At 37.5% G+C, this 16321-nt stretch overlaps 1 protein-coding gene across 2 annotated transcripts in view; it reads right to left on the bottom strand.

Moving 5' to 3' along the window:
• The window catches only part of LOC106879376 (ubiquitin thioesterase zranb1-B), a 195242-nt gene that overhangs the window by 85847 nt on the left and 93074 nt on the right, over positions 1–16321 (bottom strand). For both annotated transcript variants that reach the window (XM_014928907.3, XM_014928915.3), the window contains exon 3: positions 11255–12592. In XM_014928907.3, coding sequence (XP_014784393.2) covers positions 11255–12578 — 1324 coding nt within the window. In that variant the 5' untranslated portion in view covers positions 12579–12592. The remainder of the gene's footprint in view (positions 1–11254; positions 12593–16321) is intronic.

Raw genomic sequence — 16321 nt, 5'->3', positions numbered from 1 at the left:
ATAGCAAATAACAATTATTTTAATTCTTTCTACTACAGGCATAAGGCCTGAAATTTGTGGTGGGGAGGGGACTAGTCGATTACATTGACCCCAGTGTTTCACTGGTACTTAATTTATCGACTCCTGAAAAGATGAAAGGCAAATTCGACCTCAGTGGAATTTGAACTCAGAACATAGCAGCAGACAAAATACCACTAAGCATTTCACCCAGCGAGCTAACAATTCTGCCAGCTCACCGCCTTAATAATAATAATAATAATTATTATTTCAAATTTTTGCCACAAACCTTATTCAGGGACCTTTTGAGCAGGATGGGCTACTTGACCTAAAGAAAATTCTAACTGCACTGTTTATCTTGATATGATGTCACCATGTCACACACATATGGTTGTCATGCATGTGCCTGGTGTACCCTTATCAGACGGGTAGTCATGATGGGTATATTAGGCTTTGTATATTTGTACCCCAGTGTCCATTTGCTGGTATGAGCTAACAGTTCTGAGATAAGGGGATTAGTCAATACCGCCAACCCAGTATGAGATTGGTACTTCATTTTATAGACTCTGAAAAGGTGAAATGCAAAACGGGTTTGAACTCAGAAGGTTAAAAAACCAGAACAAATACAAGGCATTTTCTCAATGATTCTAATGATTCTGTTGTTTCACACGCTTCTGATCTACCTGTACGTCTGATGATGTAAAAGCATAAAGTCCGTTAAGTAGACAGGTAGATTGTCTGTAATATTATAATGCAGTGCAAAATGCAACATGTCTGTCTAGATTGAGCAAAACAAAAGGAAACATCAAAAGCAGACACCCAGCTTATTATTAAAACAGGCTCAATACTAAATATAGAATGAACAGGGTGAAAAAAAGAACAAATATTAAAAAAAAACAAAACCTTCCATTCATTCATCTTTGACAAATAAAGTACAAATTATGCCAGAATCTATCGAAAATTTGCAACTCATAGAGTTTTTTGTTGTTGTTTTTGAAATGGTAGTCTATTTACCTGTATAGGTTAGTGTCTGTTTGGGCATTGATAAAGAGGTCAGATAATGATTTTCAAAAACAAAACAGATAAACATTGAAAAGACAAACATGCATAAATAAATAGTTTTATACAGGAGAAGTAGGAGAAATCTGAGTCAATAAGAAATTCAATGATGAATCTGGGTTTTGGAGGGAGGGGTCTTTCTTCTTCTTTCTTTTTTTTAAAGCATTTGGCAGTCTGTTTTTTAAAAAAAAAACAAAAAAAAAACAAATAAACAAATATTGTTTTTCTTCCCTGATTTACTGAGACAGAAAAGAAAACTAAAACATTACACAAGTTAGTAGACTTAGAAGAGATTGCATGATTTTGTTTGTTTCTGTTCTGTTCTGTTCTTTCACTGGAAGAACAAATAAACTCAAGCCAAATTATACAAGTTCTGAGTAAGATCAACTTATTGATCTTGTTTTCCTTTCTTCGGTGTGTGTGTGGTGATAGTGGTGGGAAGGACTGGAGAGGAGTTAGGGGTTTCAAAAACAGTAAGCATTAGTCATGAAAAAATAAAAAAAAAACAAAGCAACTAAAACAAGCCCCTCTTGATGATTCACCTGTAAAGGTGTGACATCATTGAAATATTCTGCATTATGACTGTCAGTAAATGAATACCAATGATGAGAACGGTGATGGAGGTGGCACAGGTAGAGACAGGGTACGATGTGTACCTACTCCTCAGTTTCCGGGTTGTTCTGTACATTAATGTCTTTGAATGCTAATGTTTATTATTAGACAATTCCTGTCAATGTTTCTATCAATAAACTGAATATTTCTCTCTTATCTTTTACTTGTTTCAGTCATTTGACTGCAGCCATGCTGGAGCACCATTTTTAGTCACAGGCATGGCTGTGTGGTAAGAAGCTTGCTTCCCAACCATATGGTTCTGGGTTCAGTCCCACTGCGTGGTACCTTAGGCAAGTGTGTTCTACTAGAGGCTTGGGCCAACCAAAGCCTTGTGAAAGGAATAAGATAGGTAGAAACTGAAAGAAGCCTGTTGTATATATACATACATGTATGTATGTATGTATGTATGTATGTATGTATGCATGCATGTATGTATATATCTATGTGTGTGTGTGTGTATGTCTTTGTATTTGTATTTGACCCCACCACTGCTTGACAACCAGTGCTGGTGTGTTTACATCCCTGTAACTTAGCGGTTCGGCAAAAGAGAGCAACTGAATAAGTACTAAGCTTAAAAGACAAAATGATAAACACAGACGCAAAGACATAAACACACACACATATATAGATATAAATGACAGGCTTCTTTCAGTTTCCATCTACCAAATCCACTCACTAGGCTTTGGTCGGCCCGAGGCTATAAGATACTATGCAGTGGGACTGAACCTGGAACCATGTGGTCGGAAAGTAAACTTCTTACCACACTGCCACACACCTGCTCCTATTCAGAAATATTTAGAATGATTATTCATTTTTAATTGTACATGGTACAGGTATAGCTGTGTGGTTAAGCAGTTTGTTTTGCAATGATGTACTTTCAGGTTCAATTCTTATGCAATGCACCTTGGACAAATGCCTGTTTATTACTCTAACCAAGGATGACCAAAACCAAGCGAGTGATTTTGGTTGATGGAAACTGAAAAGAAGCCAGCTTTTTGTTGTGTGTTTGTGAGTACATGCATGTGTATGTGTGTATGTGTATGTGTATGTGTGTGCGTGTGCATGTGTGTGTAGGTTTGTGGCCTTATCTTGGACATCCCATGCTACTACTTATAAATGAGATTGACCGTCACGCGAGCAGTGACGTTCCTTTAGAAAACACTTGTCTGGAAATATGTCTGTACTTGAAGAAAATATAACCATGCTTGAAAACAAGCAAGGGTTAATGACCTGAAGGGCATCCACCCTTAAAAAAAAAAAAAATCAGCCTCAAGAAATCTTGTCTGACCCAAACAAACATAGGAAAAAATTATACACTAAAACAATGACAATGATGATGATGCTGTTTGCATATTTTATTCAGGTCTTGCAAACAAAACAGATATTATAGATTAATTTCTACGATACTTATGCAGCAAAAGTGGTAGGGTATTCTGGTTGGACCACTAGAAGTTAGTGGGTGGCAGTGATTATTAGGTGGCTTTGTGAAACCTGCTGTAAAGGCTGAACCTGGCTGCATTCCTAGGTTGTGCCTCTCGTACTCCCATTCATTGGAAAGAAAGGAAAGGAAGGTATGTTGTTTCCATTCATTGTTATTGTAACATAAAATGGCTTTGCAAGTACTTGGCATAATTTGGTGTGGGATATTCAAATACCAAATTTGCTGTTTAGTAAATAGCTGCATGCATTTGATTACGGGTCATTGCCAAAAAGAGTATAAATTAATATTAAAGAATTAATTACAATGGTGCTAGAGGAACCAGGTCATAACCTTGCCAAAACATGATGCGTGCATCAATGAGTTTAATGGGTAGAACAGCAGCCATGAGGCAGGTATTGCTCCAATGTTCAGCACCTTGTTTTTTTTTTTCAATCTTCATACCTTAATCTAAAAGTTGTTTGTGTTATCCTGTATATTTTCCTTAAAATTACAGTGACATCACTGACTCAGAGTTCTCCCTCACAACGAAATCATTTCCATCCTAGAAATTCTGCATCATCACTTTACATGGTGAAAGAGACAGAGCTGAGGTGGGGAAGGTTTGCACAAACTGGTTGTTAAATCTTATTTTTATATAAAAACCTGGTTTCTTTCAACAGCAAGAAAACATGCTATCATCATCATCCTTTAACTCTTTAGCATTTAAACCAGCTATATCCAGCCAAAATATGCCTCCTGTTTTTATGTTTAAACTGGCCTGGTCTAACCTCTCACATCAACCCTACAGTGCCATTATATAGACAATAACATCATCAAAATCTCAAAACTACGAGACTTTTATTAACTCATTTTTATTGCTATCACAGTAATAATAATAATAATAACTAAACATGAATAACACTGGTGAAATAGTGATGATAAAAATTGACTATTCTCTTAAAGATATACCCATTCTTCCTAAAAACATATACATACATACATACATATATATATATACGTGTATAAGGGATGACCACTAGGTGGACATCCAATATGTTAGAAAGAGGTCATCAACGACCCAACCACAAAGAAAAATAATGTTCTCCAGAAAAATTTCGCAAAACACCAGAACAGGACAAAATGAGAAATATAAAATAAAGAATTAGCCGTGTACTGCAGTTTCGAACATTAACGTTTTACTTACGTAACCACACCCGTGTTCTCGTCAGCACAGCTGTTCTAGAATCAATATAATTTGCAGAACTATACACGAATTGTCTTCATGAAATAAGACTTGTATACAGTTCTACTGATTACACTGAGGTTATTTTTCAAATTTTTTCTGAATTTTCAGTTTTTTTATATGCTAGGCCACTTGGTTTTAAATTGAATTAATATTCAATTTATCATCCTATCTATATAAATAATATATGTATCTATATATGTGGAGGCGCAATGGCCCAGTGGTTAGGGCAGCGGACTCGCGGTCATAGGATCACGGTTTTGATTCCCAGACGGGGCGTTGTGAGTGTTTATTGAGCGAAAATACCTAAAAGCTCCATGAGGCTCCGGCAGGGGATGGTAGCAAACCCTGCTGTACTCTTTCACCACAACTTTCTCTCACTCTTACTTCCTATTTCTGTTGTGCCTGTAATTCAAAGGGTCAGCCTTGTCACACTGTGTCACGCTGAATATCCCCGAGAACTACGTTAAGGGTACACGTGTCTGTGGAGTGCTCAGCCACTTGCACGTTAATTTCACGAGCAGGCTGTTCGTTGATCGGATTAACTGGAACCCTCGACGTCGTAAGTGACGGAGTGCCAACAATATCTATCTATATATATATATATAGGTGAATACCAAACTGGCTTGGTGCCTCAATTTAAGTACCTAATTCAACTGAATCTTAATTTTAGTTATTTATTTATGTATGTATGTATGGTGTGTGTCATTGTATCTATGTTTGTCCCCTACCAGTGTTAGTGTGTTTATGTCCCTGTAACTTAGTGGCTTGAGAAAACTGACCAGTAGAATAAATACCAAGCTGGAAAAAAATGAAAAATAAGTCTTGGGGTTGGTATGTTTGATTAAAAATTCTTCAAGACGGTGCCCCAGTATGGCCACAGTCTAATAATTGAATCAAGTAAAAGGTATAATTATCATCATCATCATTGTTGTTTTAATGTCTGCTTAAGGCATGATTAATTCAAAACAACATGAATAAATAGTCTTTAGATTTAGCAGAGTAATTTGAATGCTAAAGGGTTAAGGTCTGTTTTCCGTGCTGGCATGGGTTGGATGGCTTGACCAGAATTGGCAAGCTGGGGAGCTGCACCACTTTTCAGCCTGATTGGACTTGATTTTTACTGCTGGCTGTCATCCTAAAGCCAACTACTTTACGTTGTGTGCCAGGTGCTTTTAGCATGGCACCAGCATGAGTGCTTTTACGTGGTACCAGCACAGGACTCTTACAAGACAATCCTCTTCACCAGGGAACATGGCCTTCACACTTCTGTTATGAATTTCTTTCCGACTGGCCTTCATGCGGGTGACACGTAAAAGCACTCACTACACTCTCTGAGTGGTTGGCGTTAGGAAGGGCATCCAGCTGTAGAAACTCTGCCAAATCAGATTGGAGCCTGGTGTAGCCATCCGGTTTCACCAGTCCTCAGTCAAATCGTCCAACCCATGCTAGCATGGAAAGCGGACGTTAAACGATGATGATGATGATGATTGAAAAATTCTTCCTCAGTTCTTCCCTTCACTAAAATTCCTCCTCTTAAATTTCAAATTCCTCTCCCGTTAACCAAGTACCACCCATCTGAGAATCTCTGTTCCAGACAAAATAAATAAATAAATAAATAATAAATAAAATCTATCCGAAAATGTTGTGAAACTATTGTAAATAATCCAACATTTGAGAAACACGTCTACAACACAACAGTCCATAGTAACTTCTATAGTATTCCAGTGTAATTATTGGAATTATGATAATGGCGATAGTGAACTGTTATCTTGTTGAAAACATTGATTGTTCTTCTTCAGTTCCAGCATTAAACAAATGGTAGACGATATAATCGGACATTCTCAATTAACGATTCAAGGACAACAATTATTATTTTCTGAAAACCTACAAAACACCCTTATACTCTAGTCAATAGTATAATATGGAGACATTCTTTAAAGTTCTTCTTTTGTTAGGCGTTAACAACACTAAATCTAATGAAAATTAATTCATATCACTGTAAAAATTAATCTTATCACCCCATTGTTAATTGCTTGTATTATAGGCTCAAGCATAACTATGTATAACTAAGATTGTTAGGCAACCATGTAGTAGCAGTAGTGACCCCTGCTTCTGCTGCTGCTGTTGCTCTCCCTCCTCCCCTTCTCTTTCCACTTCTCCTCTCCCTCCTGCCCTCCTTTTTCCTCTCCTCCTGCCCTCCTTTTTCCTCTCCTCCCGCACACCCTCCTGATCCCTCTTCTCTTCCCATGACCAAACCAAGCAAACTATATTTCCATTGCTTTTTCAAATTGTTGATCCTTTCTGTCAATCACAACTCCCAATCATCGTTCATCATCATCATCATCATCATTTAATGTCCGTTGTCCATGCTGGCATGAGTTGGATGGCTTGACCAGAGCTGGCAAGTTGGGGAACTACTACACCAGGCTTCAGTCTGACGTGGCATGGTGCCTACAGCTGGATGCCATTCCTTACGCCAACCACTTTACAGAGTGTGCTGTGTGTTTTTGCGTGACACCACACAGACGCTTTGTACATGGCACCGCACAGGCACTTTTATGTGGCACCACATGGGCACTTAAGGAGAACTCTGAGCCAGTAACGTCACCATAATTTTAACCCTTTAGCATTTAAACCGGCCATATCCGGCCAAAAGTATTCTGCCTGTTTTATGTTCAAACTGGCTGGATCTGGTCTCTCACACCACCCTACAATCTCATTTAAAAAATTAACAGCTACCTCATCAAAATCTCATAGCTACAAGATAATGCATGATTAGTTCAAAACAATGTGAATAAAAAAGCATTAATTTTGGCAGAATAATGCAAACACCAAAGGGTTAAGGGAAATATACAAGATAACACAAACAGCGTTAAGGTTAAGGCATCTCGAGCAAGTATTTTTCACAACACTTCAGGGGGACTATCCTTTGGGAGATAAATTTGTTCAGATTCAAACAGGAGACAAATAACAACTAAAATACTAATTCTTCAAATGATGACCCTTACAGAAAAATACAAGAACATCATTGTTATAATCCTTTATTCTTCCACAGTTTCCTAATGCCGGATTAGGATTAAATAATCTAACAATAACAACATGAATTAAAATTATCAAAATTAATGTAGTGTTTTGTGTTGATCTTCACCAAATTTAGTTTTATAAGTGGCCTACTTAATAACATGTAAATATTAATTATCAACGAAAGCTGAGGTAATTTTGTATAAGCATTTCATGGAATTTAATTAATTTTCTAAATAGTAATTTTAGATTAGAAGTTTATTCAATATACTAGCAGCTAAGCCTAGTTTCATCCAGTCGGTTTGGATGATGTGGCTGTAAAACCTGCTCTGTGTAAGCATTCGACTTGTTTGGGCACGATTACATTAAAAAACAATCTTAGAATGACTTTTTCTGTCAAAACGCTAAAAATAACTGACCAACAAAAAAAAAAACAAGATTTGACCAAATCAAAAAATAAACCAGCCCACTTCAATTGCGCACACACATGCACACACACAAAAACACACTCACACATGAACACACACACACACACACATTCACATACCCCCCACTTTTACATACACACGCATATATTCACACAGAGTTGAAATGCTGTTTGATTTGTTTTTTCAGCGTACAATTTTCATCATCCCACTACCAAGTATGGCATCACCCCTTCCTTTCTCATTCATAAAGACAAGAGTATTATTATAGTAGATTATCTCGGTAACCATGGAAGCTATGAAAAAATACAAAGCCCAGCATCACCACCAGATCATTCTACACATCTGTGTAATTTTTCATGCAATTCCACCCAGGCGTTTGACCACGAATCCCAAGACAAGAAAGAATTGCCCATGTCAAATTTATATGTATAGATTAAGTGTTTATAGTAATTATTTGGGTTAATGAAGATTAACGAAGAGATCAAAGAAAACACTGCATAAATTATTCACTCAGAAAAGTGTTCCAAGTTTCTCACCAATGCATGACATCTTGGGTAAATGTGTTAAACTATAGCCTTGGGCCAATCGATGCTTTTGTAAGTAAAACTGGAAGACAGAAACTAAGTTGAAGCCTTGTGTGGATGCCTTGTGCACGCGCGCGCACGTGTGTGTGTGTGTGTGTGTGTGTGTGCGCACACGCACACATACATGTGTGTGTTTTTTTTATTGCATTTGTTCCCACTGCCCCACTCCTGCCACCACTTGATAACTGGTGTTGGTCTGTTTATATCCCCGCAACTTAGCAGTTCACAAAAGAGCACCAATACAGTAAGCACCAGACTTTTAAAAATAAGTACACAGGTCGATCTGTCAGACTAAATAAAACCTTTCGAGGTGCTGCTTCAGCAAGGCACCACTCCAAGAACTGAAACCAAAGAACAGCTCACAGATCAGGATTATCACAATGCTTCAAGCTGTTACATTTACTAAGATAAACTGCATTATTTTCATTACAGTCGCCCTACGTAGTTTTTAATTTTGTTTCATTAGTTTTTTTGAGATTTTTTTGCGGGGGGGGGGGGGGGGTCACAACAAATGCAGAGAAACAGACATAACAGTGGTATAAAAAAAAAATAAATAAATAAACACACACACATAGTGAGATTTTAATACACAAATTGATGAAATGAAATATTGGTTTCAAATTTTGGTAGAGGGCCAGCAATTTTTAAGGGGAAGTGGGCAGGTTACATTGACCCCCCCACCCACCCACCCACCCCACTGGCACTTATTTCATCGACCCCCAAAAGAATGAAAAGGCAAAATCAACATGGGCTGAATTTGAGCTCAGAAATTTTAAAAAAAAAGGACGAAATGCCACTAAGCATTTTGTCCGGTGTCCTAATGGTTCTGCCAGCTCACCATCTTAATAATAATAATAATAATAATCCTTTCTACTATAGGTACAATGCCTGAAATTTGGGGGATGGGGGCCAGTCGATTACATGGACTCCAGTACTCGACTGGTACTTATTTCATTGACCCCAAAAGGATGAAAGGCAACATCGACCTCAGTGGAATTTGAACTCATAATGTTACGAAAGACGAAATATCGCTAAGCATTTCACCCAGCATGCTAACCACTCTGTCAGCTCACCACCTTAATAATCTTTTCTATTACAGGCACAAGGCTTGAAATTTGGGGGAGGGGGATAGTCGATTACATCAACCTCAAGTACTCGACAGGTACTTAATTTATTGACCCCAAAAGGATGAAAGGTAAAGTCAACCTTGGTGGAATTTGAACTCAGAATGTAGCGACGGGCAAAATGCTGCTAAGCATTTCGTCCAGCGAACTAACGATTCTTCCAGCTTGCCTCCTTAAAAAAATATAATATAAAAATTTATTAACAATGTATTTTTCAAGGGTATTTTCAACTGAACGGTTTTGTTATTTTTTCTTCTTTTTTCTTAGACAAAAAAAAAAAAAGAAAATCAGTAAACAGGGTCTTTTATAACTGAGACACTCTACTAAACCCCAATCACTAGGTATGAGTAGAATCATGAAACATCTGTTTTCTATGCTGGCATGGGTTGGATGGTCTGACTGAGGACTGGCAAGCCAGGAGGCTACACCAGGCTTCAGTCTGATCTGGCAATGTTTCTACAGCTGGATGCCCTTCCTAATGCCAACCACTCTGAGAGTGTAGTGGGTGCTTTTTACATGCCACCAGTATGGGGGCCAGTCAGGCGACACTGGCATCAACCACACACGAATGGTGCATTTTACGTGTATAAATTAGAGACTTTCAGCTGAATTCAACAGTTTTATGGCCATTATTAAATATTCTAAGGTGGTGAACTGGCAGAGTTGTTAGAATGTTGGATATTTTGTCTTGCAGTATTTGTTTTGATTCGCTACAATCTGAGTTCAAATCATGCCGTGGTCAAATTTGCCCTTTATCTTTTCTGGAATGGTACAAAAATAAGTGATAGCCCAGGAATAGGGGTGAACTGAAGGATTGACAGAATGGAATTGTTAGAGCATTGAACAGGATGTCTGGTGCCTTGTAGTGTCTGTTCTAGATTTGTATGTTTTTTGTTTAAATTCTGTTCCTGTCACCTCAAAAATGGTGTCATTCCTGTCAGGAGTTGTGATTGACAGATTGGATCAACAATTTGGAAAGGGGAATGAGAGTGGAGGAGAGGGAAAAGGAGGGTAGGAGGGAGAAGAGAGAGAGAGGAGGAGGAGGAGGAGGAGAAGAAAAAGGCAAGGAGCATGGAGAACAGCAGAAGGATCCACTGCCACCACCCCCAGCGCCTGGCATACACTCAAACACAAAACACATCTCGAAAATAAAATTGCTGTGTTTATCTGCCCAAATTACTATCTTTAGTTATGAATGCACGTAGCTAAGTGGTGCGGATATGCAGCTCACGATCGTAAAGTCGTGAGTTCAATTCCTGGTGACATGTTCTTTCGTTGAACAAGACATTTAATTTCACATCGCTCCATTGCACTCAGCCGGCAAAAAATGAGTTGTACCAGTAGTTCAAAGCACCAGCCTTTGTCACGCTGAATCTCCGAGAACTGAGTTAAGCACATGCATGTCCGTGGAATGCTCAACCATTTACATGTTCATTTCATGAGCAGACTGTTCCATTGACTGGACCAACTGGAACACTCAGCATCATTACTCTTGGAGTGCCAGTTATTAACTATCTTTGGTAATTATTTGAATACCACACGATGACACAGAGGTGTTTGAGAATTTCATAAACATCCATAATGATTGACAAATATCCAAGATATAATCAAACATCGAGTTTCAATTTTTGAATAAAAAAAATACCATCAAAATAACAAGTACAAACAATACAAAAATACAAGATTATATATATATATATATATATATGTGTGTGTGTGTGTGTGTGTGTGTGTGGATATGTATATAGATGAGAAATACTTACCACTAGGCAAGGCAAACGTAGCATACTCAGTGAAAAAATAACATTGGAACTCTCCTTTCCGTTGTCTTAGATATGTTGAGATTTCTCTACGAATATCTGCTGCTAGATCGGGGCTTGAGTGTGATGGAAGACGTTTCACTACTTTCGATGCCATATCAGTAGCCGTCAGTAAGACTGCAAGCATGTCTTCCCGTTGAAACCGAATTGCTAAATGCACCAAAGTATAGCCTACCTCAAATGCACTCGGTCTGTTCAAAAACGTGACCTCATCTTGATTTAACTGCCGAGCAGGGTTACCACCAGAAGCTAGATATGTTTCAACAGTGTCCGAGTCCCCGTCAACAACACCTATGCATGCATTTAACCAGGACCAGTCTTTGTCTCGTAAGCGTGTGCGCAGAAGACGTAAACGCCTTTCTTCAGTCCATTTGTCAGGTTCGTTGGAAGCATAAGGTAATGCTGCAGTTGCTCCCACCTGTTGCTGCTGCTGCTGTTGTTGCTGCTGCTGTTGTTGTTGTTGTTGTTGCTGCTGCTGTTGTTGTACTTGTTGTTGTTGTTGTTGTTGTTGCTGCTGCTGCTCATGAGAGTCACTTTTATGTATATAAATGGACGAATGGTTTGCTTTTATTTGTAATGAATCTGACATTTCTACAGGTGAACAACTGTTCAGATTGCACGAAGAACTCGGCTCTGAAATAGTTTTGCTAGCTCCACAGATAACACACTTCAGAGACTTGGGCCAATTATCAAAAGTACAAGATTTACAGGTCCATTTACCAAGAGAGCGTGTAAGGGCTGAAGATACCGACCGATTTTTGTCATTGTAAAAATCTTTAGTAGTATCAGGAGAATTTGGTGAGTTACGGTTTGCCATGTTGTTACCAGACGACGGTTCCATATTTATCGATAGGACTTGACCTGGACTTTTAGAGGGGTTAGTCTTATTGACATATGTAGTGGAGGGTGACTGCTTCCGTAGCATTAAACACTGTGTACACTTTATGGCACGGGGCCAATTCAGGTAGGTACAAAGATGACATGCCCACTTCTCAGTCCAAGGAGCCACAATGGAAGGGCTTTTTTTGCAAGTGATGTCATTTTGTGTTGGGCTTGTGGGAATTAAATTTGTGGAGCTACTGTTGCTTGAAGCCGAATTCATCATTGATGCCATCTTATAAATGTCCTGCTCGTTATTTAAAGCATCATCTGTAATGAGCTGCGGTGTTCGAGATGCACAGCATAAAGTGCACTTTTTAGCAGCAGGGAAGTTTTCATATGTACAGTAGTCACAAGCCCATTTCTCTAACTCGTTCATTTTCCTCATGTGGTCAAAATGTACTAAAATACAAAAAGAAAAATGACATATGAGAACAAGCTGGCAACTATTGATAGAAGCAAATCTGTAAGAAACAACAAGGCTGTCTAATAAGAAAAATGAAGTGTGCATGTCTATATGATATATATATATGTATATATATATGTATATATATATATATATATATATATATATATATATATATATATATATATATATATATATATATATATATACCGGAGTAAGCACATGAAATGTGCAACAAGGTGGAAAAAAGAGTACTCAAATACCAGAGGTAGAGTAACATGCTTTATTTAAAAGCAGCAGAAATATAACGTGAAACTCAGAGTAACGGTTTTTTTGTTATATTTCTGCTGCTAATATATATATATATATATATATATATATATATATCCAAAGTTTTAAATTTAAATTTAAGAGAGAGATTTGACGCTAATATCCATTATTTATTCCTATGTCAACATTTTTGTATAAAGCTTTATTTGACCGTCAAATTTAAGTCAAACATATAAGTTGCCTTACACGTCTTTGGGGAATACATTTGAGAACAAACAAAAGTCAAAAATAGGAGATCAATACCGCATTTCTAAGTTTCTTCCATATTTAAATTTGTCGTTAAATGACGTTAAATTTGTCCCTTTCCTGCTATATTGGTAACGATTACATAGTTTTCTATGAAAAATTATGTATATATATATATATACAATAATCCCTCGCCATATCACGGTTCACCTATCGCGGTTTATTATTTAAGCTTACATCGATTCCTCCATGGTGTTGTTTTGCATTTATAATAAAATAAATATATACAAACTATAAAAGTAATTTTAAAAAATATACAATGCAGTACTGTTTCTACTTTGTGGATTTTAACCTAATGTAGTGGGTTTTGGAATGTAACAACCACGATAGTCGAGAGATTACTGTATCTCACCTTTCCAAGCATTAAACTAATACACCTGTTTGTTGTTTATACACCTGTCTTCACCTTTTGTCTTTTTGTAAATTCCAACTATATATATATATATATATATATATTATACAGAGTACATGTACCTATATAAATATATATATAATACAGAGTACATATACCTACATATATGTATGTATGTGTGTGTGTATATATATATATATGTATGTATATATATATATATATATATATATATATATATGTGTGTATGTATATAAATGAACAAAAACTCAATAGAGGGCATTAAAACATTCGGACAGATAGACAATGCAAAGGTGGACAAGAGAAACAACAATTAGAAGGACAGGTAAAAAAAGACGGGTCGTTCTTGGCTTTCTTTCATCAGTCAAGAACCATATATATATACACACGCGTGCACACACACACACACATATATATATAAGAATTAAAGTCACAATATATGGATTTAAGTAATCTAGTAGTGCTCATAAAAAAAGGTCCTTACTGTATCATTCTATAAAACATATACAGTTACATACTGCGGTGGATGTAATCGACTTAATCCCTTTGTCTGTCCTTGCTTGTCCCCTCTATGTTTAGCCCCTTGTGGGCAATACAGAAATAAGAACTGCCTGACTGGCCCTCGTGCCGGTGGCACATAAAAGTACCCACTACACTCTCGGAGTGGTTGGTGTTAGGAACGGCATCCAGCTGTAGAAACTTTGCCAGATCAGATTGAGCCTGGTGCAGCCTCTGGCTCACCAGTCCTCAGTCAAACCATGCAACCCATGCCAGCATGGAAAGTGGACATAAAACAATGATGATGATGATATATATATATATATATATATATATATATATATATATATATACTTTATTTAAAAGCATGTCCGATGAACGGGAACGTGAAACTCAGAGTAACGGTTTTTTTGTTATATTTCTGCTGCTTTTAAATAAAGCATATTACTCTACCTCTGGTATTTGAGTACTCTTTTTTCCACCTTGTTGCACATTTCATGTGCTTACTCTGGTATATATATATATATATATATATATATATGCTGGGCTTCTTTCAGTTTCCACTCACAAGGCTTTGGTCAGCCCAAGGCTACAGTAGAAGACCCTTGCCCAAGGTGCCACGCAGTGGGACTGAACCCGGAACCATGTGGTTGGTAAGCAAGCTACTTATCACACAGCCACTCCTGCGCCTAATGTGTTTTTTTTGCCATTTACTTCTAAATGAAGGCGTAAAATCCAGTCTGAAGACATAGGAAAACATGAGTGACTTTATAGAAGGTTATTTTTTGTAGGTTGTTGGTAATTGGAGCAGAAGAAAGATATGAAAGCTACGGAATGAAGGTGAAAGACGAGAACTGAATAATAGTTAATCAAGGGCGAAGGTAATTAATTGTGTGTGTTTGAATGTTTATAATCCGTGCAAGTGTAATGAGAAAGTCATAAGAACATAAAACAGGCAAAATTCACTGATGACATCATCAAAAGCTAAAAGAAAAAGGAAGCCGATATGAAAACAGAAAAATATTAATTAGCCTTGAAAATATTAATTAGTGAAGCAGTTGTTAAATTGTTTATTATGTTGGGTCACTGTTAAAACTGAGAGAAAGTGTTCCAATTGAAGTATTATGAATTCTAACACTGAAATAAGGTCAGAGATTTAGAGAGAGAGAGGGAGGGAAGAAGAGAGGAAGGAAGGAAAGAAAAAATGAAAGAAAGGAAAGAAGGAAGGGAATGAGGGAGGGAGATAATCATTAAAATGGTATTTTATTTGATTGTCCCCTGAAGGACAAAATAAAAGCATTTTTTTTTTCTATAAAAAGTGTATTTGCATCAAGGATTCATTTTAGGTGTAAGATAGGGCAAACATGACTGTAGGGTTAAGAAGCTTGCTTCCCAACCGCATGGTCTTGGGTTCAGTCCCACTGTGCAGCGCCTTGGGCAAGTGTCTTCTACTATATAACCCTGGGCTGACCAAAGCCTTGCGAGCAGACTTGGTAGATGGAAACTGAAAGAAGCATCACCATCATAGAAGCAGTGTTGTTCATTTCCAGTCTTCTGTGAAAAGCATGTCAGGTCATGTGGAAATATTACCTTGCTTGGAAACAAGTGAGGGTTGGCAACAGGAAGGGTATCCAGTCACAGAAAATCTGCCCCAACAAATTCCATCTGATCCATGCAAGCACGGACATTAAGTGATGATGATGATGATGATGATGATGATGATGAAACTGGTTCCTGGTATTTGACTGATGCATTATTTTACTGACCCTGGAAAGATGAAAGGAAAGAATTAACTTTGGCCAGATTAGAACTCAGAATGCAAAGTTCTGCTGCTTTGCTTGTTCTGCCGAGCTATTGGACTATTTTAAGTATCACTAATAAACAATTTTGATCTAATTATTTATTGTTGTTAGTAAATAACATTTGGGATTGTGTATGTCTAGAACACAATCATCTGATGTCTTTCCCTTTTTTCAAGACAGTCATGTAATTTCAGGAATATTTAGCTGCTGTTTCTAGACAGTTGAGCAACAACAAAAAGGATGCCTTCAGTGGAACTGAACCTGAGACCGTGTAGTTGAGAAACAAACTTCTTAATCATATATCCACACTGTTTTAATGCTTATTGTTTCTTGCTTGCATGAGTCAGACCAAATTCATTGAGGCAGATTTTCTCTGGCTGGATGCTCTTCCCATTGTCAACCCTTCAACTCTTCCAAAGCAATGTGTTTTCACAGGAGACCGCTAGCAAACACCACCATTTGTATAATGGTGATCATCA

The sequence above is a fragment of the Octopus bimaculoides genome, chromosome 22 (assembly GCF_046866305.1).
Source record: "Octopus bimaculoides isolate indiv1 chromosome 22, ASM4686630v1, whole genome shotgun sequence".
In the NCBI taxonomy this organism is placed as follows: Eukaryota; Metazoa; Mollusca; class Cephalopoda; order Octopoda; family Octopodidae; genus Octopus; species Octopus bimaculoides.
This window is presented reverse-complemented; position numbering and strand designations above follow the sequence as displayed.